The 24,473-nt window shown below is 35.5% G+C and overlaps 4 protein-coding genes and 3 pseudogenes across 4 annotated transcripts; 4 read left to right on the top strand and 3 right to left on the bottom strand.

Moving 5' to 3' along the window:
- Positions 1-1,377: 1,377 nt before the first annotated feature.
- Positions 1,378-3,612, top strand: LOC140808209 (uncharacterized). Its single transcript, XM_073165275.1, has 6 exons — positions 1,378-1,720; positions 1,795-1,843; positions 1,990-2,116; positions 2,605-2,675; positions 2,753-2,825; positions 3,355-3,612. The coding sequence occupies exons 1-6, from the start codon at positions 1,462-1,464 to the stop codon at positions 3,478-3,480; spliced, it is 705 nt and encodes a 234-aa protein (XP_073021376.1). The 5' UTR covers positions 1,378-1,461; the 3' UTR covers positions 3,481-3,612.
- A 55-nt stretch (positions 3,613-3,667) lies between these two features.
- Positions 3,668-5,107, bottom strand: LOC140808208 (UPF0496 protein At1g20180-like). Its single transcript, XM_073165274.1, has 2 exons — positions 4,895-5,107; positions 3,668-4,654 (listed from the first exon to the last, which is right to left on the bottom strand). Exons 1-2 carry the CDS (start codon positions 4,992-4,994, stop codon positions 3,669-3,671), a joined length of 1,086 nt encoding a protein of 361 aa, XP_073021375.1. The 5' UTR covers positions 4,995-5,107; the 3' UTR covers position 3,668.
- Positions 5,108-6,642: 1,535 nt separating this feature from the next.
- Positions 6,643-9,422, bottom strand: LOC140807450 (probable cinnamyl alcohol dehydrogenase 6). The gene is made up of 6 exons (XM_073164296.1): positions 9,257-9,422; positions 9,067-9,180; positions 8,746-8,977; positions 7,364-7,648; positions 7,091-7,244; positions 6,643-6,867 (listed from the first exon to the last, which is right to left on the bottom strand). The coding sequence occupies exons 1-6, from the start codon at positions 9,349-9,351 to the stop codon at positions 6,665-6,667; spliced, it is 1,083 nt and encodes a 360-aa protein (XP_073020397.1). The 5' UTR covers positions 9,352-9,422; the 3' UTR covers positions 6,643-6,664.
- A 2,044-nt stretch (positions 9,423-11,466) lies between these two features.
- LOC140807473 (la-related protein 1C-like) lies at positions 11,467-15,242 on the top strand (annotated as a pseudogene).
- A 1,448-nt stretch (positions 15,243-16,690) lies between these two features.
- LOC140808001 (uncharacterized) lies at positions 16,691-17,612 on the top strand (annotated as a pseudogene).
- A 1,116-nt stretch (positions 17,613-18,728) lies between these two features.
- On the top strand, positions 18,729-20,201 carry LOC140808319 (uncharacterized protein C594.04c-like; annotated as a pseudogene).
- Positions 20,202-22,515: 2,314 nt separating this feature from the next.
- Positions 22,516-24,256, bottom strand: LOC140807771 (E3 ubiquitin-protein ligase BOI-like). Its single transcript, XM_073164737.1, has 2 exons — positions 23,692-24,256; positions 22,516-23,344 (listed from the first exon to the last, which is right to left on the bottom strand). Exons 1-2 carry the CDS (start codon positions 23,974-23,976, stop codon positions 22,832-22,834), a joined length of 798 nt encoding a protein of 265 aa, XP_073020838.1. The 5' UTR covers positions 23,977-24,256; the 3' UTR covers positions 22,516-22,831.
- Positions 24,257-24,473: the final 217 nt, after the last annotated feature.

Below are 24,473 nucleotides of genomic sequence, written 5' to 3'. Positions count from 1 at the left end.
TGACAACGGAGGGTGGCGCAACTTGCCCCGCCCACATTTCAACGTGGCTCAGCCTGCCTGGGAGAAGATCGGAATTTACGGGTGGTATTGTACCTGCACTCTACCAAAGGTTCGTTCTTGTTTTTTATTTCCAAACGAATCTATTTTTAATATATCCCAAGGTCCAAATATATTTGATAGCTGATTGCTCGAACATATGGCTTGTATGATATAAGTTAAAAATTTATGCCAACACCGAAAGCTAAGCTACATTTCTGACACTGTTACACATGACGTAGGATTCCATGGAAGAAACATGGTGGTGTTAGATTCACGATCAATGGAAGGGACCACTTTGAACTAGTCCTGATTAGCGACGTGGGTATTGCTGGATCCGTTCGATCTGTTCAAATCAAGGGCTCGAAAACGGGCTGGATGGCTATTTCTAAGAAACATCAGGAATGGGCCTCGAACACTCTCTAGCCCAATCCAGTTCTAAGAAATATCAGGAATGGGCCTCGAGTTCTAGATGGCACAGTTGACAGGCAAGCACGCCAAATTTAACAGATTTCGGGCCCTGAAATTAGTCAATCAGGGAACGTGGTGACACTAAATTTGGATGTGTTTGTTTTATGTCCTTTTAATTTAATTAGCATCATTTTATCTATGTATACAATTTTTATTAAGTGCTAGGCCTTTAGAAATTTAACCAATATTTTTTAACGACATAAAAACAAATATTAAAACATAGAACAAAAATAAAATAAACGTTGAAAAGAGGAAGCAAAAATTATTCAATAAAATTAAATTTAAAATATTTTTTTAAAATATCTAATACTTAAGGAAAATACACTTAACTAAAAGTACAGTGTACTTCCCAATTTACTGCCTTTAAAGTAGATTTGTTCATGCTATGCTACGATACTATTGTATGAATAAAGCAAAAACTTGTGTGAGACAGTTTCACGGATCTTATTTGTGAGACGGATCGTTTATTTGGGTAATCCACGAAAAAATATTATTTTTTATGTTAAGAGTATTACTTTTTATTGTAAATCTGAGTAGGGCTGACCCGTCTCACAGATTAAGATCCATGAGTGGGTCTCACATGAGACTCACTCTATGAATAATGTCCAAAGGCTACAAGATAATCACATATATTTTTATCACAAAAAATTTTGTATTTGTTCACCGATTAAATTTATGAGATGGATCTTCGATCTATCTCAACTCATCACAAATAGATCTAACTCAACACATCACAAATATTTTTTTCCATATAAAAATTATATATAGCTCTTTGCGGCCCATAGATTATGGGCTGAGACCATTACCTATGGGGCACCAGACTATTATCTAATTATTATGCATCAGCCCATATGCAACAATGTCTCCATCTTACGTCAGTATTTATACCTAAGACCCTTTTTCCCGTACTCGAAAAGAACCGGAAAAAAGTAAACCTGCGGAAACTGGACTTCGATGACAGAGCTAAATCCTAACAATACTTCGCAACAAAATCTTGAAATCCATCTTGATGACTGCAAGCCGATTCTTGGGTTTTGCACTTCATCTTCAGCCAATGCCCATGGATCCACACTTGAAAATGATCTGCTCAATCCAAAAGAAGAAGAAGATGATGATAATGAATTGAGGAAGCTTTTGCTGGTTAATGTTGAGGAATTACCTACAGTGCCTCCTTCTGCAGTGGAGGTCAATTTTACAACTTATTTTGCTCCAGGTGAGTTAAAGGTCTCGATTTTAAAGTCTTCCTGGTAGGTATGAAAGTATCGATAATTTTCTTTTGCTTCCCAGATTTTATGAAACCTGGGCATGATCAATATGTTCATCGTCACGCCAACGGGTATGATCTTTTTCATGTAGGACCTTTACATTTAAAAAAAAATTGCAGCTTGTTTAACGATGAGACTGGCAAATAGTATTTTTTTTGTGACCGACGTTCTGTATTTTAGTGAAGTTGTTAAGTTTTAATCTTTTCTTGATAGATAGGTTGTGCGTGGTTGGCTTGGCCTCAACTCATGTAGCATTCAAGGATGAAGGGGGAGTAGTTTCTGTAGATTTTAATGTAGGGAAGTCTGATAGGAGTGAAATTAAAGTGACGGGAAAACGGAAAAAGGTGATTTTTTTTTAACTTTTGGTTCTTATATTTCGTAGTAACTTTATAGATATATTTTTGATTTCTTAAATTTCTTAATGTTTTTTCATTTGGTGGCACTCATGGTTAGAGGCCAGGTATGGATTGTTTCCTATGAATAAATTACTATCAAACTAATAAGTGATTGCGAAGAAATTTGTTGTAATTGGTATTATAGTATTGGTGTTGTCAATGTGCCTTTGCACGAGATTAAAATTGGACAAGAAATGTTATCGGCACAAGAAGTCCAATGTGAATCGACTAACACGGCTTTGCTATATCTGGTTGTTACTGCATTATAAGTTATAACTTTTGCATCATTGGTGAATCGCACAATTTTGGCATTTCGCTTGTGTTTTAGCCAATAAATTGTGCAAGATTATAGTTACCGGTGATGTTTTCATATTACATGAATCATCATGTGTTTGTCATATTATTTGAGGATGCTTTTGTTGATTGTTTTTTTGTAGAATGCTCAACGTTTTGAGTCCAATACAGCACTGTGTAAAGTGTGCACTCAAGATGCTTCTTATATAGCGAGGTTGAAATTCTCTTCATCTTATCTTTTCAAATGTATGCCCTCGTTACTTTGAACTTTAAGGTATCATTCTGCTGCAGGTGCTGTGTGAAAGGATCTCTATTGGAAGTCAATGAAAGGTTAAGCAAGAAACCTGAGTTGCTTAATTCCTCGGTAGGCTTAACTATCGTCTATGTTTTTATCCAACATTCATGCTCTCTTGCAATACTCGTGCTCTTGTTTATTCTTGTAATCTTGTCAAATTGAAAGTTGAGTTTTTGGTCGATACTTTACGGGTTAGCACTTGACACTTTATGATCTTTTTAAGTGGGGTCTTCTTATTTAAGGATTTACTATTATCGATCTGTGGGAGAGGGTACAGAATGTTCTTAAGTATTGAGGTTTTTCTAGACTAATGCTTCTTGAACTTGAAATTTTCTGGTGAACCGCAAGAATCGGATACCTTATCACCGCAGACATTAATTAAGATATTTTCACTCTTCAACTATTTTCCTCTGGGTTTCTTTTCCTGTAGATGTAGTATATTTTACTTATTTCCGTGTCCCAATGTGCTAAAAATTAATCATGGAATTTTATCGATAAATCTAAAGTTTGAACGAACTTTTGAACTATCTTCTGTTGAATAGATTGGTGTCACCGTGTTGAAAGTTGAAATTTGTATTTTATTGGAATTTTGTTGCAGGCAGACAGAGAAGGATACATTGCAATTATCATGCCTAAACCCGGAGATTGGCTCAAGACTAAGGCTTCTTTACTAAGTGTCGATGAATACAAAAAATTGAGAACAATTGGTGCACTGCAGCACTAGGAATTTATGCTTCTGATCAGGTGAAAACAAAGATACATTTTTGTGGGTAAATCTCGAGTCATGCTGACTTGCTATTATTATAGATTGTCCTTTTACAAAAAATTTGATATGCAGCAACTGTTATTGTATCAATTATTTATTTCTAAAATATATAGCCTCAGCTTAAGTGCCTTCTACTATGACTCGTATTAATATCTAACCAATTCGTGAACCACTAGCTTTCTTGTCCGATTTATGTTGAGAAAACACAAGAATATTTGCTTCTCCAGATCTTCCAACTGTTCCACAAACCAAGATTCATGGATTTGAAATTCCTGCAGAACTTTTAACATCACATTCTTCCATTTCCTCGTGACACAAATACCCGCCGCGAGTTGCATGTGCTCCATCTCATCGTGCAGCCTTTGAACCAGTTGACTCATTGTGTCAAAATCATTAATCAGTATATAAACCCCTCTTCCCACTGTATCAAGTTGCACTCTTAGCTTATCAGGGCAAGTTTTGAACTTTTGCTGCTCTCGGTTCCTTTTCTTTGTCCAGAACAGGCAGAAAGAACCCGGTTGAATTAGCCCTAATGCGCCACGACCTCTGGTTGCGACAACCTTTTTGACGCATATTATGAATCTCGATCTTCTTTTAGTCTTTAAGTATTGTGATGTTAATTCATGAAGTAAAAGCATATTGCTGTCATGTAACTCGTGGAATTTCTTTGTATTAATGATTGAAAGGGGGTTCTTACGTAAGGCGAACGAGGCAAGACTTCTATAAACCATTAGGTATTGATCTTGGGTCCAACTTTTATTGTTTCGTACTCGTTTAATAAACTTCGTAATGTGATCTATAGCACGATACTGGGCACGTACTTGGTAGACATTTTGGAGGAGCGATTCACAGACTTTGCACGCTTCTTGGCTGATTTGAAAGTAGTTGATGAGTGATGGATGGAGGTTGGAGCTCTCAAGTATGGAGGTTAGGGTCTCGGGCTCTAGCAAATATTCAGAGAACTGGATACATTGCGTTTGCCCAGGAGACGGTGGCGATGATGATTTTTCGAGTCGGCCTTGGATTATTTTGCATATTTCTACGTAAGACTTGGTCCTAAATGCTTCCTTGTATTCTTCATTCACGGTATTTGACGTGCCCACTAAGCGTTTCATATCTTCTCCATATCGACCTGCATCCAGTTGACAAAGCACCATTAAATTTTTTACAAAAAGTTCTCAAATTCTCATAATTCGAAGGGTCGTTTTGGACATCTTTTGAGCACAAATCGAAATTTTATAAACCAAGATCCGAGAAGGGTTTAATTTTCCGACCTTGTAATCAACAGATGCATGAGATTTCAGTGCACGAAATTAGATCCAAAGGGGTGATTTCATTGCGTCGAATATATTCATAATATTCAAATACTCACCTCTCTTTTGGATTGACAATTTTCTGAGCTTCGACCACCATGTCATGATCCTTTTCATCCTGGTATTTAGCAAATGAAAAAACAACTTTTGAAGTAACATGAAAGGGATTTATTATATGCCAAAACAAGTAAATACTAGGCAGCTTATTATAACACCGGGAGCCGCATGAACGATTGAGTCTTTTTACTGTAGCTTTCATTGTACGTAAAAATTCTTTACGTGTACATCTTTGACAATAATACAATCAACCAGCTTAGCTGCATGCATATGTAAAATGTGTGTGTGAGTGAGTGTGTGTGAGATGGTCTTAAAATTGTTATTAAATTACAAGAGTAGGTCTCTTGTGAGACGGTCTCACAAATATTTATATGTGAGACGGGTCAACCTTACCGATATTCACAGTAAACAGTAGAGTGAATCTAATGTGAGACCGTCTCACGTATCATAATCTGTGAGACGGGTCAACAATATCCATATTCACAATAAAAAATAGTACTCTTAGCATAAAAAGTAATACTCTTTTATGGGCCCAAATAAGAGACTCGTCTCACAAATAATACCCGTGAGACCGTCTCACATAAGTTTTTGCCTAAACAGTAATACTCCTAGCATAAAAAGTAATATTTTTTATGGTTGACATAAATAAGATATCTGTCTCACAAAATATAATCTGTGAGATCGTGTCGCACTAGTTTTTTTTTTTTTTTTCAAATTACAAATGTTTATTAGAATGCTTACGCGTTTGGCCTAAAATTCCACGTGGACACAACATAATAATAATAACAACAAATTAAAATGGTGTAAGATTTCATGAAACTTTCTTGGAGTTTACGTTTCTCACGTTTTTAAATGTCATATTGCCGCGTGTCGTGTAATTTTGATTATTGCATTTCAATCTTTTTTCTAAAGTCACTTCACGATCAACCAGTTTTGGATCGATCATGTGCGTTCTTCGAGATCTAATATGTAATTATATCGATCGGAAATTAATTAGGCTATCCTGTCTTTTTAATTTAAATTTTAATATTCAACTTATATGTTTTGCATTGGAATATAGTATCAATGCAAATCGATTTTCATTACAAATATAATATAAAACGAAATATTGGCTTGGACTGCGATGAAAATTGATATTAAATTCTCAGTTGGGAATTTTACTTGAAATTTTTGAGGAAATTAAATGTTTGAAAGAAACTAATGTGACGCGTAATATTTTAACTAATGGACAAAATATTTTTAACTAACTTTATTTATTTATTTATTTTTTTAACATGTACATTAGGTGTAATAAATTTAAAAAGGAGCAATACTCATATAATTATTTTATTTTGAATAGTTAAGTTGATAATTATTCACATCCACATTGTTAATAAAAATAATTTTAAATTTCATGGCAAAAACTTTCTAACCAGGAGTATGTATGTATGTATGTATGTATATGTAGAAAATAAATAAATATATATATATATATATATATATATATATATATATATGTATGTATGTATGTATGTATCAGACCAACTTAAAATATTCGACAGTAAAAAAGTTATTTGGAATTTGAGTGAGTCTCATGTGAGACCGTCTCACGGGTCATAATCCGTGAGACGGGTCAACCATATCCATATTCACAATAAAAAGTAATATTTTCAGCATAAAAAGTGATACTTTTTCATGGGTGACCCAAATAAGAGATCCGTCTCACAAAAACGACCCGTGAGACCGTCTCACACAAGTTTTTGCCTTGGAATTTTTGGAATAAATAAAGATTACTAAAGCTTTGAAGATCCGTGTGCAATATCGATGACAAAACGATACTTAACATCGTTGCTTGCCAGGCGATGTAGGGCTTCATTGATCTGATCCGTTCGGACAACCTCAACGTCACATGTTATGTTGTGTTTCCCACATACATCCATCATCTCTTGTGTTTCTTTCATGCTCCCTATCATGCTTCCCTTCACCACTCTCTTCCCTATAATTTAAATTTTGTGCTAGCTTAATTAATCGGATCTCTTTGATCGAGAAAATTACAAAACATTGACGGGTTTGTGTTGTACATGACGGTGAGTGCAGTCAACAGATATATATTATATGTTGTGTTTTGGGATCAATTTTAGTTCAACATCGAATATATATATGTTATTTTGACCTTGCAAAATCGAACACAAAACTCTCACAAAGTAAGGAAAGCTCACCAAAGATTAAGGGGAAAGATGGTAAATCCATAGGCTGATCCGGTGCACCAACAATCACAAGCGTCCCATTCACTTTCAATAACTCTAATATGGGTCCCAGTGGATGTTTGGCTGATACTGTATTCAAAATAAAATCCAGACTCCTTTTCTTGGACTGCCCAAAATAAGTAACTATATTACATTGATTGTTATCAGCAATTTATGATGAACATTGTAATTTTTCGACTAGTCGACCACGAAATTGATCGTTTTCAATCAAGAGCTAGAAGAAACCTGCATTTGATTTGCACTTGTGCTTAAGATGAAATCATCAGCACCAAATCGGTCTTTGGCTTCTTTCTCTTTAAAGGAAGAGGTGCTAATTATAGTTAAATGATGCCCAAATGCCTTTACGAATTTGGCCGCAACATGGCCCAGCCCTCCAAGACCAACTACGCCTATTCTTTTTCCCGGCGAGTCCACCAAGTTGTTGTCTTTGAGAGGACAATACACCGTGATCCCCGCGCACAAAAGGGGCGCCGTTGCAGCCATTGGCAAATTTTTTGGCGCACGTACGTACTACATACCTTCGACATGAAAATCTCATATACATGAGTATCAACTATTCAAATGGTTTTAAATTTCTAATTCTCCCTACAAGTGGGATCGGAAAAAAAAATTCCACATGGAAAATTTTGTATCATTTTACCGGTGATCTGCGACCAGGGGCGGAGGTATATTAGGGGCTGGGTTGGGCTCCAGCCCCACCTAATTTTTTAAAAAATAAAATTAAATATTGTTTATTTTAAAAAATTTATTGATTAGTCCCAAAACTTAATTTTTTTTTTCACTTGTCTCATACCTCATCTCTATTATTTTCTCTCAAACTTTCACAATTTTCATTATTTCAAATGGTCGTAACTTCATCATCGATCGTCATTTTTCAAAATCGATTGTAGATTCGGAAAATCCACGGCATAAGCTTTATTTTAATACCAAAAGTTTGAAGTTTCTTTGTCGTCTTGAAATCAACCGTCGTCAATCGGTCTTCGTTTTCACCGAAAATCATGAGTAAATCTTACTGTTAGACATTCTACATATCAATGCGTATTTATGGAACTTTGTAGGAATTTTTGAAAAATTCAGAATTATGTAAATATGATTTTCGAACTTATAAGACTGTAAAAATTTTATATTTAAATATATTATGCCTTAAGATTGTCAAATGTTAACTTCGCAATTGTTTTGGAATAATTATAATTGTACGAGGTTTATTGGATTAAAGTAACAATTATTTAGTGTTGGTAATGTTGATTTGATTCAGTTAGCCATAATAAGTTAAACTAAAGTGACATTTTATGTTGTAGACGGCGCCAATTAGAAAAGAAACTCAAGAATGAAGAAAAGGAAAACCATCGACATCGAACGAGATTTGGTTGAAAAAATTGATAACGATTTAATAATTAATGAGTTTTATTCTAAAAAGAATCGAAGAGCACAACTTCAGTAGTGTTTTAGCTCCATGTTTTTGAAGGTATTAAATATTAAATACACTTGTTCTATGTTTTCATGAAGTCAATGTTTACAATTTTTTTATTTTAAATTTTTATTTAATTATTTATTATATTAAATTCCATATGGGACGGAGCCAGCCCCAGGTAATTTTGAATCCTGGCTCCGCCCCTGTCTGCGACCAAAAAGTCGGAGTAACCCCCGTAAGTGATGCTTCCATCCCAGAACACCCCATTATATGTGAACTGAACCTGATCGCAGTAATTTTCCTGCCCACTTGTGCAGAACTCACAGTTCAAGCAAGTAGCCGACATGCAACCCACTCCAGCCCTGTCCCCGACCTGGAAATGAGCCACATTGCTGCCCACCTTCGTTATAATCCCAACAATTTCATGCCTTGTCAAACCAAAAGAAAAGTAAATATAATATATCACTATATTAATGTATAAGCGTCGAACTTAACATGCGTCGGGTTCAAAATTTACCCGGGAATAATGGGATACTTGGTTATGCCCCACTCGTTTTTGACATAATGAATGTCGGTATGACATATCCCGCAGAAGAGAATTTTGATGGTAACATCATTAATCCCGTTTTCTCTGACAAACGAAAGATTAATATCCTCATGATCAATTAAAATCTTGCTCATAAATTAAGCTAAATTAATATATATACCTGCGTTTGAAGGTGTAAGGACTGATCTTGCCCGAGGAGTCGTGAGCTGCCCACCCAGAAACAGTTTGTGTGTGGTTTGTATTCGTTTGAGCCATTAATTACTTTCACACACAAAAAAAGAGTCAGATTTATATGCAGAACTAGATCACCGGACTGGAATATAAACTCTGCGTAGAATAATTGATCATGGGGCTGGGGAAAAGACCTATTTGTAATGGCAAGCGTCTCATGTATGTTGCGTGCCTCGATCGTGAAATTTTCCAAGTGAATACATGGAAATTTCTTAGTAAAAATGTGTCAAATTATTAGTACATTGTCAGTTTGAGGTCAACATGCGTTACTTGACAATTTGTTAGACAATTTTATGGATTTATGTCCGTGAAACGGATCAACCTGGTTTATACATAAAAAATAATATTTTTGAAGGGTTAAATCGGAAATTATTTTCACAAAATTGAAAAATAAGACGATCTCATAAGAGTTTTTATATGTCTCAAAAATAAAATCATCCCCAATCAAATAATAAATAATAAAATTTGTCCGAAACTGGAAGAACTCTCATCCATTTTTAATGAGAAGGTAATGGGGAAGTTTGACTATTATTTGTTTGTATACATGTGGCTATGTTCAATGCTGAATTTGTTTGGTTTGGCTCGTAATAATCTTTTCCGGGTACTTGTCTTGAAGGTAGCGTGAATTTACAAAAAAATATATATTTTTGAAAGTATTTTTTAAGGTACGAGTTTCATTTATTCAACATAAATAAAAAATCGTTAGGTATAATTTAGTAATCATGAATTGAACTATATTGTCTACACAATTATAAATTAACTATCTTTAGTTTTCGTTCTTTTATATTTTATTTTACGTAAAAACTTATGTGAGACGATTTTATGGATATTATTTTGTGATATGGATCTCTCATTTGGGTCATCCATGAAAAAATATTAATTTTTATGTTAATAATATTACTTTTTATTGTGAATACCGGTAGGATTAACTCATCTCACAGATAAAGATTCGGTGACACCGTCTCACAAGAGACCTACTCTTTATTTTATTTATTTATACAAAATAAATTAATACAGCGAGAATATGGAAGGGTAAAGACAAAAACTTGTGTGAGACGGTCTCACGGGTCGTATTTGTGAGACAGATCTCTTATTTAGGTCAACCCATGAAAAAATATTACTTTTTATGCTAAGAGTATTATTTTTTGTTGTGAATATAGGTAAGGTTGACCCGTCTCACGGATTATGATCCGTGAGACGGTCTCACATAAGACTCACTCAAAAGTAAATTATTTGGTAACATTGGCGGAGAAAAGATAACATTTGGAGATAAAACGATAAAGGAAAATCTTTTAATTTGAATATGGAATATATTTATGATGATATCACGATATTCGAATCTAATATATTACGTTTAATTATCTACGTAGACATAATCCAATTAAAATTTTAAAACTATACTTCTTGTGTATATATATCTATATCTATTCATCAATCTAGCTACTCGTCGGCATATATTTTTTTCAATGTTATCAATTATTTATATATTTTTAATTACAAATAAAATTTAAAATAATTTGTTGTATTTATAGGTGGACTATTTTAAAAAAAAATATATTTTTGATGTCGAAGAATGGAAATTGTATTTTCGTTTCTTCTAAGTTCTAAATGACCTAGTTTTCTTCACATATATGTACATTTTTTTGTAAAACTGTCTTTATTAAGTTTATAACCGGATTTTCGATCCGACCTAATTTATAAGATATTTTATGTCAATGTACTATTTTCATGATTTTCCATCGACTTGTTCATACAAGGGACGGCTCTACATTCAGTAATACCCATTTCATTTCAGCTCTTTTTTTATTACTATTTCTATTTTATGTTGTTTGGTAATATAAATTATATTATACATAAATAAAATAATTATTATAATAAATAGAAAGGTTCCAAAAAACGAAGAAATGAAGTGTACGTATTCTAATCTATAATAAATCATTCGCATTATTTTAAATCATTTTTTTAAATACTTTTAATTTCCTCTAAGCAAAAATAGGAATAGGGGAAAATAAATAAATAAAAAGAAAAGAGTGTATGTACATCGGAAATTCCCTAGGATTTTGACAGGGGCAACATTGTCATTTCTTAAGAATCCTATTAACAAGGGTTTATTAAATCAAACCTTTTCAAGAAAACCACTCCCCCCCCGGACACCGGTAGCCACCGCTGTATCAAATACTGCGCAAGAACACTACACCCCACGCACATTTTGGAGGAAAGAGTTTTCTCATATCACACAAAACCGCTGATTAATTTTTTTGTATGATCGTTAATATCTAGTGCAAGTCTTTTTTTCCCAGTTTTGTGTATATTTTTTCTGGGTTTACCCTAGGAATGACGACGGATCACTCGCCTCGTTCCTTGACAGCCGTCTCCAACGGTGGAGTTGACATCCCTCATTCGGGAAGACGGATTCTACCCTCGGCATGGGCATCCGTCGTTAGGGGCGATTCTGAACAAATCTCCTCTCCGACAGCCGCTGCCACTCCCGGGGTTTCTTCACCGCCTCAGGAGACGGATTCTGCTTCTGATACTTCCTTGGTTGAGACTTGGGTTACGGAGGCCCATCCTGAGAGCTCCGATGTTATCGGTGAAGGCAATGCGGGTCCACCTAGGAGGCCCGCTTGGAATAGGCCGGTAAACGGCGTCGTTGAGGCCGTTTCTGTTATGGGTGGAGCCGTTTCTTGGCCTGCTTTGTCTGAATCAACCCGACCTGTTCCGAGATCATCATCGGATTCTCCGAGACCCGGGTCTGATGGACCAGTCTCTTCATCTCAGGTGAAAATATTTATTTATAAGAATATAATTTTGTTTCTGCAGGACTTTTTCGTACAGGAATAATTGATACGATGATGCTTCCTATTTCTGTTGTTTCTAGATTCTTATGTTATGATAATGCTGAATTTTCGTTCATGATATAGGATATGGGTTTTTTCTATAAATTTGAGTTTTTTTTATACTACCGTATATTTGAATATCTGTTTCCTTTAATATATTTTCCATATGACAATTGGTGGCTGTGTTGTATGTATTAACACTGGACTATTTATAAAATTAATTTGAACTTTCGTTTTTAATCCTGCATCAATTAATTGGGGCATATGATTTCTTGTGTCATTTATTGTATTTATTTCTAATTCCAAAGCATGCAGCATTCAGTTTCCAGACATTTTCAAGTTCAATCACCTTTCCTGCCATTAGTAGGGATAAATTGTGATCGATTGGTTATTACTTAAAATGTTAGTGCAGATTTGATCGCTTTTGTTTGGGTAACAGGCTCCTATAATATCTCAACCACTTCGGAGACAATCTAACTCTAATACATATACTAATTCCACTGCAAACAATACAACGCCTTCTAGACCAAGATCCAGGAATCGTGGAGGAGGTGGTGGAGGCAGCTCCTCTGTAAGTGGACCATCTCAAAATAACTTTAGCAGACCGTCCCCCCCAGCACCACCGCCTTTTCCAATACTTGAAGTTCATCGTCAACCGTTTCATCCTGTGTTTGATGTGCCTCTGAGAAATGTGAGATCAGTTGGAAGTTCTCAGTCACATACAGGAAATGACCATTCTTCCCAGAGGACCAATTCAAGAAGGGGTAATTTTGGGGCCCGCCCTCGTGTAGATGGACCACACCACATAAATCATGGAGTCAGGCGAGATCATGATCGCAGAGATGTTCATCTTTCCCCTCAATATGTGCCTCCGCCGTTGGGATATATGCCACCCCCCTTGGCCCCTGGTGCTCCACCATTCATTGTCCCGCAACCTTTCAGAATGTTTCCAAATCAAATGGGTTTTGGTAAGTTTCTTAACGGTATTTTTGCCAAGCTTTGGCTATTTGGACTTTCTATATATGTTGACGGATGTCACGGATCTTTCAGATATGATGTCTTCTTATATCTATGTTCCACCCATGCATCCGGAGACCTTTCGCCCAATGCCGATGGTCCCTCCCGCACAACCACCTATGCCGATGAATCCTTTATCAAATCTGATTGTTTCACAAATAGACTATTATTTCAGGTAATTTTCCTGGAGGTTTGATTGGTAAAAACCTAATTATGACAGTGATTCTTTTGTCTTGCTATCAGTATGTCATCCGTTAATTTTTCGCTGAAGTACTTGTTTTGTGCCAGTGAGGCTAATTTGGTGAAGGATAATTTTTTGAGGTCAAACATGGATGATCAGGGCTGGGTGCCCATTACTTTAATAGCCTCCTTTCCGCGAGTAAGTTGTTACTGGTATTGTAGGTGTATGACTATAATTTATGTTCCTGGTCTCTATTTCATTTATTTATGTTCGTTAGCTCATGTTTTCATAATATTCATGTTGTAATGTTGTTTAATTGATATCTTTCTATGGTGTACCGAGATTTATCACGATTATGACTTTTAATAATCTGCCAAGGTTGCAAAATTGTAAATGTATTGTCCGTTAGATCATAAAAGGCGGTGAACCCGAATAAGATTTACTGAGATATTATTTCTTCCATATAAAGCACTAGCATGTTTCTTCTGTAATACTGATTCAATTTATGTTCTTGGAATTCACTTGTATACTACTCGAGTTGTGTGAGACCCTTAACATTTTGGTTGCACCGACTTATAGTACTTTTGTGGAGTGCTTGTTATGATCTTAAGGTTGAACAGTTGATGATAGGTTACTAGAAGATATAATCCTTTATGCAATGTGCAAATTAACTTCTAATCTATCTGAGTCCTCCTTTTTTAAACCTTTTGCTTTGGCCAATCTCTATATATGCAAGTAAAAGCCACCCACATCCTCTCAGTTTGTGCTGTGTTCCTTTCAACTCCTTTGATGGTCTAGTTCAGGAAATTTTGTTGGCAACTGGAGGGTTATTTTGCACATTTTTCATGGCTGCAGTTCCATTTCACTTTGAACTATGTCTTAGTCGTACGAATTGATCCAATGTACAGATCAAGGTTTGTATTATGATATGTAATTTCAGGTGCAGCAATTGACTCATGATATCCCACTGATTTTGGAGTCCATGAGATACTCCACTGTGGTGGAAGTGCAGGTTAGCTTTTATGTTACCAGATGTATGTATATATTTTTTTTTTGTGCTGGGTTTTAAAATCCCGTACATTGTATTAGATCATTTATTGCTTCTTATTTTCAGGGAGACAAGGTGAGGAAACACTATGAATGGAACAGATGGCTAAACTCCTCTGGTCGTCCTAACCTTGATACTGGCTCACACAATATGGATGCCACGCCCGAAAATTCTTTGGCAACATCTTTCCGAGAAAGTTTCACTTGATGAAGCCTCAACCAGTGCAAATGGAAACATTAACAAGAGGGAAGGTCATACAGAGATGGTTAATGGTAGGTTTTTTTCTGAGGAGCTGACTGATCAGTCAAGGTTGGCTAATGGAGATGACACTGTGGAAGAACCCCATTCAATTATTGTATGAAGCTTTAGCAAAGAAAGTTTTGACTTTTGAATATTAAATCAAGGTCAGTTTTCCTTGGACGTACGTAAATATAAAGTACGTAAATAGAAAGCTCCGCCATGGAAGTAAATTTCGATAACTAACTGTCTTTTGTTTCAGGAGGGAAGTGAAGAAAATGAAATTGATGAGCATTTTTAACTTATCAAAGTTAAGAGGAAGTGGAAGTTGAGAAGAATACCACAGCTAACTACGTCTATTGGAGACAGACTAGCTGTTTTAATTGCGAAATGGATGAAAATGATGAATTTTTACTAATAGTTTGGTACTTGATTTTTGAAAGCCTCCACAAGAATCATTAAATGAAACTTTACTTGGTATACTGGGCATTATGAAAATGATGATTGTGTGGCCAACATGAGAACTAACTCTCCTTGATTTTGTTTCATATAACTTCTTGATCATCTATTTATAAGATGGCCGCTCATTTTTTTTTCTTTTCTTGTCTGTATCATGATGTATTTTTTGGTTATGTTGCTCATGAAAACCAATTCTTTGTAACATATGAAAAAAGACATGATATCGTCTATGTCTAGTTAGACTTAATTGTTGGAAAATTCAAGGATTCGCTGGTATTATTTCAACAATACCCTACTTGAACCAAACCAAAGTAGATTAAATTTTTTCAGTTGTTGAACTGTAGGTAGACTCGATCTAGAGTTGAACCAGGTTTAACCAATTTTTTTAAAATACATCCAAGATTCTTTATTCAACTATTATTCTGAACTTCTGAGCAGCCTCTTTTTTTTGTTTTTTGAATTAGTCCATGCCACCAATACCATTGATGAAATAAGACGTATAACAACAACTGGTTGTGGAGATGGTTGAACAATACTTGTTTCGTACATTTTTTCTTTCTTTTGGCATCTCTTAGCCTATAAGTATCTTATATAGGTGGACCATTTACTTTTGAAGCTTTAGGGTTGTAATTGGATTTATGGATTTGAAGCTAATAATTTTAAATTCATAATAATAAACAATGGGCGTGTTTGGACATATTCATTTTTAATGAATTTAAAATTTTCTCTGGTTATTTTTTTTAATAATTATAGAGTATTTTAAACTCGTCTTAATGTAAAGGCATTATTCCATATTCTTCCTTAGATCCAAATCCTATCTCACGGGGGTTACGATTTAGTGATGTGTTATGATAACCGTGTCAATCACAATGTGCTTCATTTGTTTTATGTAAATTTTGAGGGTAATTTGCCAACACCGTGGAAATTGGTACGCAGCGTTTGGTAATAAAGTTTCACTTTTGAACTTTAGTGACCATAGCCGTGCATGATGAATCTGTGGCTAAACAATATCAAGGTATGTGTGCTGTTTGGCCTGATTTTGTAGGCAAGACGATTCATATATAATTAGGCCAAGAGATCAAGAAACGCAGCACCATTAAGGAAATCTGTGTTATGCCAATTTGGAATAGGAATAGGGAATATATGATACAAAAGGAAGCCTTTTGAAGCACATGGTAGTTCGATGCCTTTACTTATTTTTAAGGATTTAAAAATAACCCATAACTTAAATACGATATTTGTGTGGAATAATAATTATTACATATATATCGTAATCATTAATAGATTGAGTTAATTCATAAAATTTTATTATAGTTTTTAGTTATCATTTGGATATAGATAATGCTATTATATTAAATATGTGATTTGTAGAGATAACATGTTAATTTTTAAAGTGGATTGGATTTTACGAGTAAATTATATAAAAAATTATTATTGATCTACATAAATAGTATATTCTTGTACAAATAAATTGTTATCACAAAATCACAACCTTTATATATAGTATAAATATACATTTCTCTCACAAAACACCATGATGACCCATGTTCGATTCCTAGCAATGGAATTTAAAACCATCTTATAATCGTAGCCAGTACTTGGGAATAAAAACGTAAAACGCCACCCCGTAAAGCGTTTTCATCGGGAAATCTGATTCAAAATTGAGACAGAACTATACCGCTGGTGATTTCATCCTTGAGAAAAGGTGGAATTTTTACTATTTTCGTTTACTCTAATGATTAACCTTCACTTGGTGTGTTTTCAAGATCTAGATTTGTTTTTATCAGTCATGCTTCACCCTCCGTGTAAGGGAAATTTTGGCTAAATCGTGAGTGGTTCCTAACGCTGATATTGGAAAGATATGCAGTGTGTATATACTAATCATGTTTGTATATGATTCCTACGGCTTCTAGCATTTGTATTTTTTGTTGTTTTCTTTCACCTTTTAATATATCATGTGCTATATTTATTTGCATGCCTACGTTTACGTAGAGAAGCATGGCTGGAAAAGATACAAAATCTGTTGCAAAAGCAGTGGGAGAATACCAGTATCCATGGAAAGAAAAGTAGCAAAATACAAAGACGAGCTTTCAAAGGGCGTATGGGGTTACTGGGAGCTTGAGGCTTGGAAAACTCTCGGTATCAGTGCACGTCGCCGAGCTAACCTCCGCGAAGAAGCTCTTCTGGCTGGAGCAGATTGGCCCTACAATCCAGAGAGGTAGGAGATGAAGACCAAAAGGAAAGGACATAAGGTTGATAGATTGGCTGCTTCTGAAAAAGAAGAACGTACAGCTGAATGAATGGAAGCCATGCCTCAGATGTTGGCGGACTATAGGAAGAGAAAGTGGGAGAGATCTGTTCAGGAGTGCGTTCGATTTTAACCATTCTCACTCCTTTTGGTTGCCTAGCCATGTCTTTTTGGTTTAGCATCATCCTGAAGTTGAAGTTTTATCCAAATGTGTCGTGTAAATAATTGTTGAGGCTTTACCGAATAGACTATTAGAAATGGTGTCTGGAGCTTGGCAATGTTACTGATACAACTAGTTTGATTAATTAAGATCAAGCAGACTCACATTATACATACTTGGTGTGTTTAAATATATTTTTCATCGATAAAAGAAATCTCAGAATTATAAAGTAAATATGATGAATATGATCAGGAGGATCACTTTGAAACACCTTTATGGAAAATAAATTTTCGCAAACATTTCCTGTTACACTTTCGCAGAAAGTGAAGAGATTTCATGAACTTTCCAGCTATAAATTAATTTTAAGTCATCATTATGCAAACATGAAGCATGCCTCCAATAATTACTAAATACAATTATTATAGGCCACTAAACACAAAGATATAATTTACTACTCCACGCCTTTAACACCCCCGTACTTTTTGCGCCAAAGTTTGCATGCTTCGACGCCGATTCTTCAACTTTTGCTAGCAATTCCATGATTAGGTTGCATTCTTTTGAATTAGTTGCATCGATAGAATAAAGGTGTTTCATACTTTTTAGTTTATACATAATTAGGAATGTTATTCGCATTCCATTTTTAAATATATATATATATATATATATATATATATGTATACTATATTATTAAAATGTAAGGCTCTTAGAGTAACTAATTTAGAGAACATCAAAATATTTAATTTCATAATTACCCTTCTTACCTCACTAAAACCTCCTCAAGTCACTCCATATTTTACATAGAAAAAAATTCTAAAAACAACTTCTCTTATAAATCGAACCACTCTTCTAAATTGAAAATAATTTCGTGTTAATTGTTTATTATTATTTGATCAAATTAAAAATAATAATAACAAATGCAACGTGTGTAGATTTTTTACTAGTATATATATACATTCCACTTAATAAATAAAATTATTCTTATTTTCTTCGTAAAATAAAATATTAATAGTAAAAATGGAATTAAAATAATATTGACATACTATAATATTCATAATCGTTAAAATATTAGGCCTTATGTGGGACTTAAATCGATATTAGAATTATTTTAAAAAAAAATGAATTATGTATTGATTTTTTGTTGATTGAAAAATAATATACGTTGAATTTTAGTTCAAATTCTTAAATTTGCGACTCATTTTTGCAAACGTCGAGTCCAAAGCAAATGCTTATATATTGGACTAACACCTCGAGATCGATCACATACGAACATGGCGGTAGCGAGTAGTAACTTGAAAAATGCTCTGATAGCGGTTGCAGCTCCTCTACCCTCGATTCTCTTCTATCTTTCCTTCCTCCGTCAATCCAATACTCTTTCTCCGCTCTACGTTTGGTGTTATCATCACCCTCTCCTGTTAGCGTTCGTTCTCTTCTTCCTCAACATCAGCCTTCTTTTCTGGGTTGTGGGGACTACTCCAAAATAGCCACTGGGTGGGATTTTTTAGTTCATTCATCTTGCATGCAATTATGAGTGATCATGGTTTGTTGTTTAATTTGTTTATGGTGAAATGAATTAATGTAAATGGGCTGTTGCAGATGATAGACTTGTACTGGACGGCGATACCCGTGATGCTCGTACATTACTTTGCGTCTCACCCGTTGGCTGAGAGTGACGTCTGGAGGTCCAGGCTGGTGATCTTTCTGACGTCGGTTTGGTGCACGAGGCTCAGCCACAGCTACTTCCGCCGAGAAAGGTGGCAGTTTGGTGTTCGAGAAGACTGGAGATTTACTGATATGAGGCAACAGTATGGGGAAAACTGGTGGTGGGCTTCTTTATTATCTATCTACCTTTCGCAGCAGGTGGATTATATTATTCGGTTTCTTAATCTTGATGCCATTTTTATTCTTTTGCGGTGGATTTGTTTAACTGTGATGTACTGCTCATGTCTTGCCGTAATGGAAATTGATGTGCTATTTCCAACTGCTGCTGCTGCAGGTTTTTCTGTTGGGTAATTGCTTGCCTTTGTATGTAGTTCACTCAAAAAACAAGCAATTGAATATCTGGGATTTCGTTGCTGCATCAGTTTGCTTGGCTGGTGTAACTATTGCATATTTTGCAGACACGCAACTTCACAATTTCGTTACTAGAAATGAAAGGTTGAAACAACTTGGTCAGCCGTTAGTGCCGATTCTTGATGAAGGCTTGTGGTATTACTCCCGACACCCGAACTATTTTGGCGAGCAGTTGTGGTGGTGGGGACTTGTGATCTTTGCCTGGAACTTGGGTTGTGGTTGGACTTTTTTTGGTGCACTGATGAACAGCTTGTGCCTCGCGTATGTCACAATTCTAGTGGAGCAACGAATGGCGAAACAACAGCACAGAGCGGAAGCATACACTCGCTATCAAAAGGAAACATCGGTCTGGATACCCTGGTTCAAGAAATCATTAGCAAGAAAGGAGAAGGAAATATGATGCATGGCTTTGTGCGACTGTTGAGAAAAATAGTGCCTTTTGGATGTTGGCCCGAAACAAACTTTCCCGAGTGTTCAACCTTAATTTGAGTGTATGAGTCTAGAAACAGTGATATTACCGTATATTGGTCCTAAAAGACGTGATCAAGTGTAATACAATGTATATGTGTGTCTATTTAGTGCTATGTGGATGTGGCCAGCAAAAATATTCTCATTCAGTCTTGTGCCCCGTAAGGCATAGAGGGAGAGGTCATAAGCGTCTATACCGTAAAATCGATTTTCGACGGAATTAAAAAGACATATATGGTAGAATCGTAACCATAGAATACGACCCTAATCGAAATGCATACATTTGTCTCATACACTATGAGGATGGTGAGAAGAGATATTTTACATCCTAGAGGGGTTATAATTGGAGATACCTGTAGTAAAGAGGAGTAGTTATGAACCCTGTAGACCATCCCCATGAGGGTGGGGAAGGGAGAGCCCCAATTGGTAGTGAGGTAGGTATCTGCTGCCGATATTGATTTAGTTGTAGCTCAATGCAGTGGTCTAGGCATGCTTAACGACAGACCGAATCCGGTAAGGGCGAATTGGACTTAAAACCGTGTATAATTCAAGTTTTAATATGTTGAACCGGTTCAACATGTTCTGAACTGGTTTTGGATCCGGCTTCGACCCCGTTCCTGCCCGTAACGGATCCGATCCAGAACCGGATCAAAAACCCATAAATTAAAAAATATATAAAAAGTTTTTTAAAAAAAAAATGCTGCAACATGCAGTGAATTCAGTAGACGGACACAGAAGTCAGAACAGGTTCTATCCGAACCGGAACCGGTCTAAAAATTACCGACCCGTCCAAGATTCAGATTGGTTCCAAGATTTCAAGCTTGAAATCGAACCGGTTTGAACTTGTTTCGAACCGATTCCGGATCCACGCAATCCGGAACGGTTCCGAAACTGGAATAGACAAACTGATAACAGCATGCCTATGGTGGTTCATATACTAAATCACATTCTCAACAAACCATGGACGGGTGCATGTATGAAAAATATGTTGCTAATCCGAGATCAAATGCTTCCACCAAATGATGCATGTGTGCCAAGTAGATTACGTGAAGTGGATAAAATTTTAAAATTTGTTGACACAATATGAATTTTGTCCGTCGAAAATTAAATTTATTTTTTGGCTTCTCATTCAAATTCTTTGATCCACTCATAATTTGAACCGATGCATTTTAGCCTCAAAAGACATCCTTCTAATTTGTGATTAAAAGCAAAAGAATCGAAGTAAAATATTTGATGGTAGAGGTGAATGGAAGTACCCAAAAAATGAAAAGGACACTTTGAATGTAAGAGTTAAAGCTCAATATTTAAGTTTTCTACCTTTTGCTGTAATTATCACCTTCTACTTTTCACACAAGTGTAACAACAAATTTTGATTCTCATTCAAAAATTGCATTTTCTGAAACAAATTTTAGAATCAACAAAGGTCTCTATCTATGCCTATACATACCACTGATGAACAAAAGTAGCCAAGTAAAGAAAGAAGTAGACATGAACAAATAAAGCATGTTACAGAATCTCCCAAAAAAGAGCACATTGCTTGAGAAGAGTACAAAATTATTCCACAGTGCACTCTGCTTTTGGTGCCCTTTTACCAAAATGTTAAAAGATATCACCAAAACAGTAACAAATTTGTCCCCATTATTATTACTGCACTCCCCTTTTAATCAATGAATTAAAGTTGTTTGGTCCGCAGTGAATCTTCCGTGGTGGAGGTAGAGTCCAGTGCAGGCAGTGGAGGTGCCAGATTCAAGTACTCTGCCAAGCTTCAGTCGAGGCAGTGTAGCTACTATTGGCCGTTTCGTTTCAACACTGCCACCTCCAGAAATTTTTTTATTACTGCATAATAATAATAAAATGGCTAATTCAATACCACCAAATGGGGTGACTGGTCGTATGACGGGTCAAATATGTTGGCTTTCCAATTTTTTATTTTTATTTTTAAAAAAATTTATGTTTTTATATTTATATTTTATATTATAAATACAGAAACCAGAAATTTGTTTTATGTGATTTTATTGCGCATCAGTATTAATTTTTTTATCAGTAGATAAAATATATTACTCAACAACATAAATACAAATACACTGAGGTTCTCTAGACAAATTACAATAAGGGGGCGTTTGGTAGGGGTGATTAGGTGGGCTTATTTTTTTTAACCCACCTAATCACATGTTTGGTACGGGTGATTGTGTGTTAGCTAAAACAATCAGCCACTAAACTACAATCATATCACCGCATATTGTGTGTTAGAATATAGATTGCAAATACATCGATAAACAAGTAATTTAATTTTGAAGAAATACTTATCAATATCAGCATCTTCTCCTCAGACATCTTCACATTCATGACAGGCCAACGTTCTTGCCTAAGTGATCAAAGTCCGTCGAAAAGGGTTCTTGAACTATTTGATAGCACTTCGAAAGTTTGCATGGAATATAATTTCTTCATAATGTATTTGGTCTAATAATCCTATTGCAATCAACATCTTATGATTTTATCCCAATACTTCGACAAATTAAATCTTGATAAATATCTTTTCTCTCTTATTCTTGGATTTTATCCCTTTCTCCTACAAATGATTGAGTTAATTGATTTATAGGGACAGATTCTTTCCTACATATTTCAGAATTTTATCACATGTCCATTGAATTTGGGTCAATGCTACTACCACAAAAATCTTGCGATATTGAAGTCCCACATTACCAAAAACAAAAGAAAATATCCAATCAGTTCAGTTCAGTTCACATCCACCAACTTCATTTTCCAACTTTTTCTTGGTTCAGAATTTTGCAGGCTTCTGTAGACCTAAGAACACCTCTAAACTCGCCTCTTTCACTGCTCCACAGACAGGACAGTGCCCCAAAAGTGGCTCACACGCCGTGCAGCAACACAGGTGCTTGCAAGGGAACAACACAACACACGATCTTCGAGCTTCGCATAATTTGCAAACAATCTTTCTACCCTCTTCTTTTATCATTTCCATCTTCTTTGTGCTGCTGCTGCTGCTTGAGGAAGAATCACAAAGCGAATACTCTTTCAGTCTGAATTGTTTCAGCTTGTTGTTGAGGTCAGAAACAATGGCTTCTTTTTCAGTGGCCTTTGTCTCCCAGGTTTTGGCTTCCACTTCTGCTCTTCGCAGGAAATCTTGGAGCTCTATCGCTTTGTTTCTTGCATTGCTTAGTTGTTCATCTTTTTGCTGAATTATGAACTTGACTCTGGATTCGTAGTGCTTGTGTAGCGCAACAGCTTGTTTCCGAGTGGCTTGTTGCATGAGTGATCTCAAGTTCTGATTCTGTTTCATGCATCATATGTATATATAAAACAAGAATTTGATTAGATTAAACTGATGAAGATTTTAGATAACGAGGTGGGTCAAATTAAAATCTGAAAAATATAGAACAGAAATTATAAATTAAACTATTACAATATTAATATATATATATATATATATATATATATATATATATGGGCTCGACTGGTCTATAAATAGTATATTTGCTACAAATATACAAAATCATCTCTGATTGTACGAAAACCCCATGCAACTAATATTCTATTAATCTTTCAAACCAGAACTAAATTTCTCTTGATAAAATGATTTTTCCCGGAAGAATGAGAAATATAGTTTTACTTACGCACCTCCACCTGAAGAAACCAATTCATTTCGAGGTTTTGCCTCTCAGCTTCAGAGGACAAACACTGCAGGAATTCCATAGACACAGTCTCGGAGCAAGAAACAGCAGCTTGATTATCACAAGAACCTAACACTGGAAGCACAATTCCTCTCCTCTGCACATCATGACCTTGTATATCTTGAAAACAAAGCCCATCTTCAAACCCCATAATCCATTCCTGCGACCCGCACCCGACGAATGATCCATAACCCATATTCTCCAAGGGCCAAAAATCAGCCCGAACAGCCATAATACTCTAGCTCCCTCCCTTTTAACCCCCAGCAAAAGCTCAATAGAATCAAGAAAGAGGCAAAACAGGAGCTGCCCTTTTGAAAAGACAAGCTCCTTTTGTGGATAGAAGTGCTAAAGTTGGTACTGCAACATGGAAACAAGATGGAGTAGGTTAAAAGCTAGAAAATTGATCTTTTCTTGTTACATCAGAAGAGACGCATGACATATACTTTCTCTTTAAAACCATATTTATTAGAAATGGGCATAAATTTTGGCTGATTTCTTGCTTTAGGAAGTGGTTTTTGTGAGAGGGAGTAGCATGAAAGGAATCTTTCTTGGGTAAGGATCTGTCTTTATATAGAGGTTTCCATAAATGTGACAAGTTTTAATATCCAAGGGGGATTAAATTACTATGATGTAATTAGTGATCGACCATTAAATGGAGAAATAAATATACTGGCAGAAATGAAACTTTACTGGACTCTCTATTTCTTTATAAATGATGATGACGACTAA

The sequence above is a fragment of the Primulina eburnea genome, chromosome 12 (genome assembly GCF_022965805.1).
Source record: "Primulina eburnea isolate SZY01 chromosome 12, ASM2296580v1, whole genome shotgun sequence".
Classification (NCBI taxonomy): Eukaryota; Viridiplantae; Streptophyta; class Magnoliopsida; order Lamiales; family Gesneriaceae; genus Primulina; species Primulina eburnea.
This window is presented reverse-complemented; position numbering and strand designations above follow the sequence as displayed.

What these genes read in the sequence shown, in the direction of transcription:
- LOC140808209 (XM_073165275.1), top strand. Translation starts at nt 1,462, where the DNA reads ATGACAGAGCTAAATCCTAACAATACTTCGCAACAAAATCTTGAAATC. An exon ending in GTTCATCGTCACGCCAACGG is followed by an intron (nt 1,844 to 1,989) that starts GTATGATCTTTT and finishes CTTGATAGATAG; the next exon opens with GTTGTGCGTGGTTGGCTTGG. An exon ending in GATGCTTCTTATATAGCGAG is followed by an intron (nt 2,676 to 2,752) that starts GTTGAAATTCTC and finishes ATTCTGCTGCAG; the next exon opens with GTGCTGTGTGAAAGGATCTC.
- LOC140808208 (XM_073165274.1), bottom strand. Translation starts at nt 4,994, where the DNA reads ATGTTACTTCAAAAGTTGTTTTTTCATTTGCTAAATACCAGGATGAAA. An exon ending in ATTGTCAATCCAAAAGAGAG is followed by an intron (nt 4,655 to 4,894) that starts GTGAGTATTTGA and finishes AACTGGATGCAG; the next exon opens with GTCGATATGGAGAAGATATG.
- LOC140807450 (XM_073164296.1), bottom strand. Translation starts at nt 9,351, where the DNA reads ATGGCTCAAACGAATACAAACCACACACAAACTGTTTCTGGGTGGGCA. An exon ending in AAGTATCCCATTATTCCCGG is followed by an intron (nt 8,978 to 9,066) that starts GTAAATTTTGAA and finishes TGGTTTGACAAG; the next exon opens with GCATGAAATTGTTGGGATTA. An exon ending in CAAGTGCAAATCAAATGCAG is followed by an intron (nt 7,245 to 7,363) that starts GTTTCTTCTAGC and finishes TATTTTGGGCAG; the next exon opens with TCCAAGAAAAGGAGTCTGGA.
- LOC140807771 (XM_073164737.1), bottom strand. Translation starts at nt 23,976, where the DNA reads ATGGCTGTTCGGGCTGATTTTTGGCCCTTGGAGAATATGGGTTATGGA. An exon ending in ATTGGTTTCTTCAGGTGGAG is followed by an intron (nt 23,345 to 23,691) that starts GTGCGTAAGTAA and finishes TGCATGAAACAG; the next exon opens with AATCAGAACTTGAGATCACT.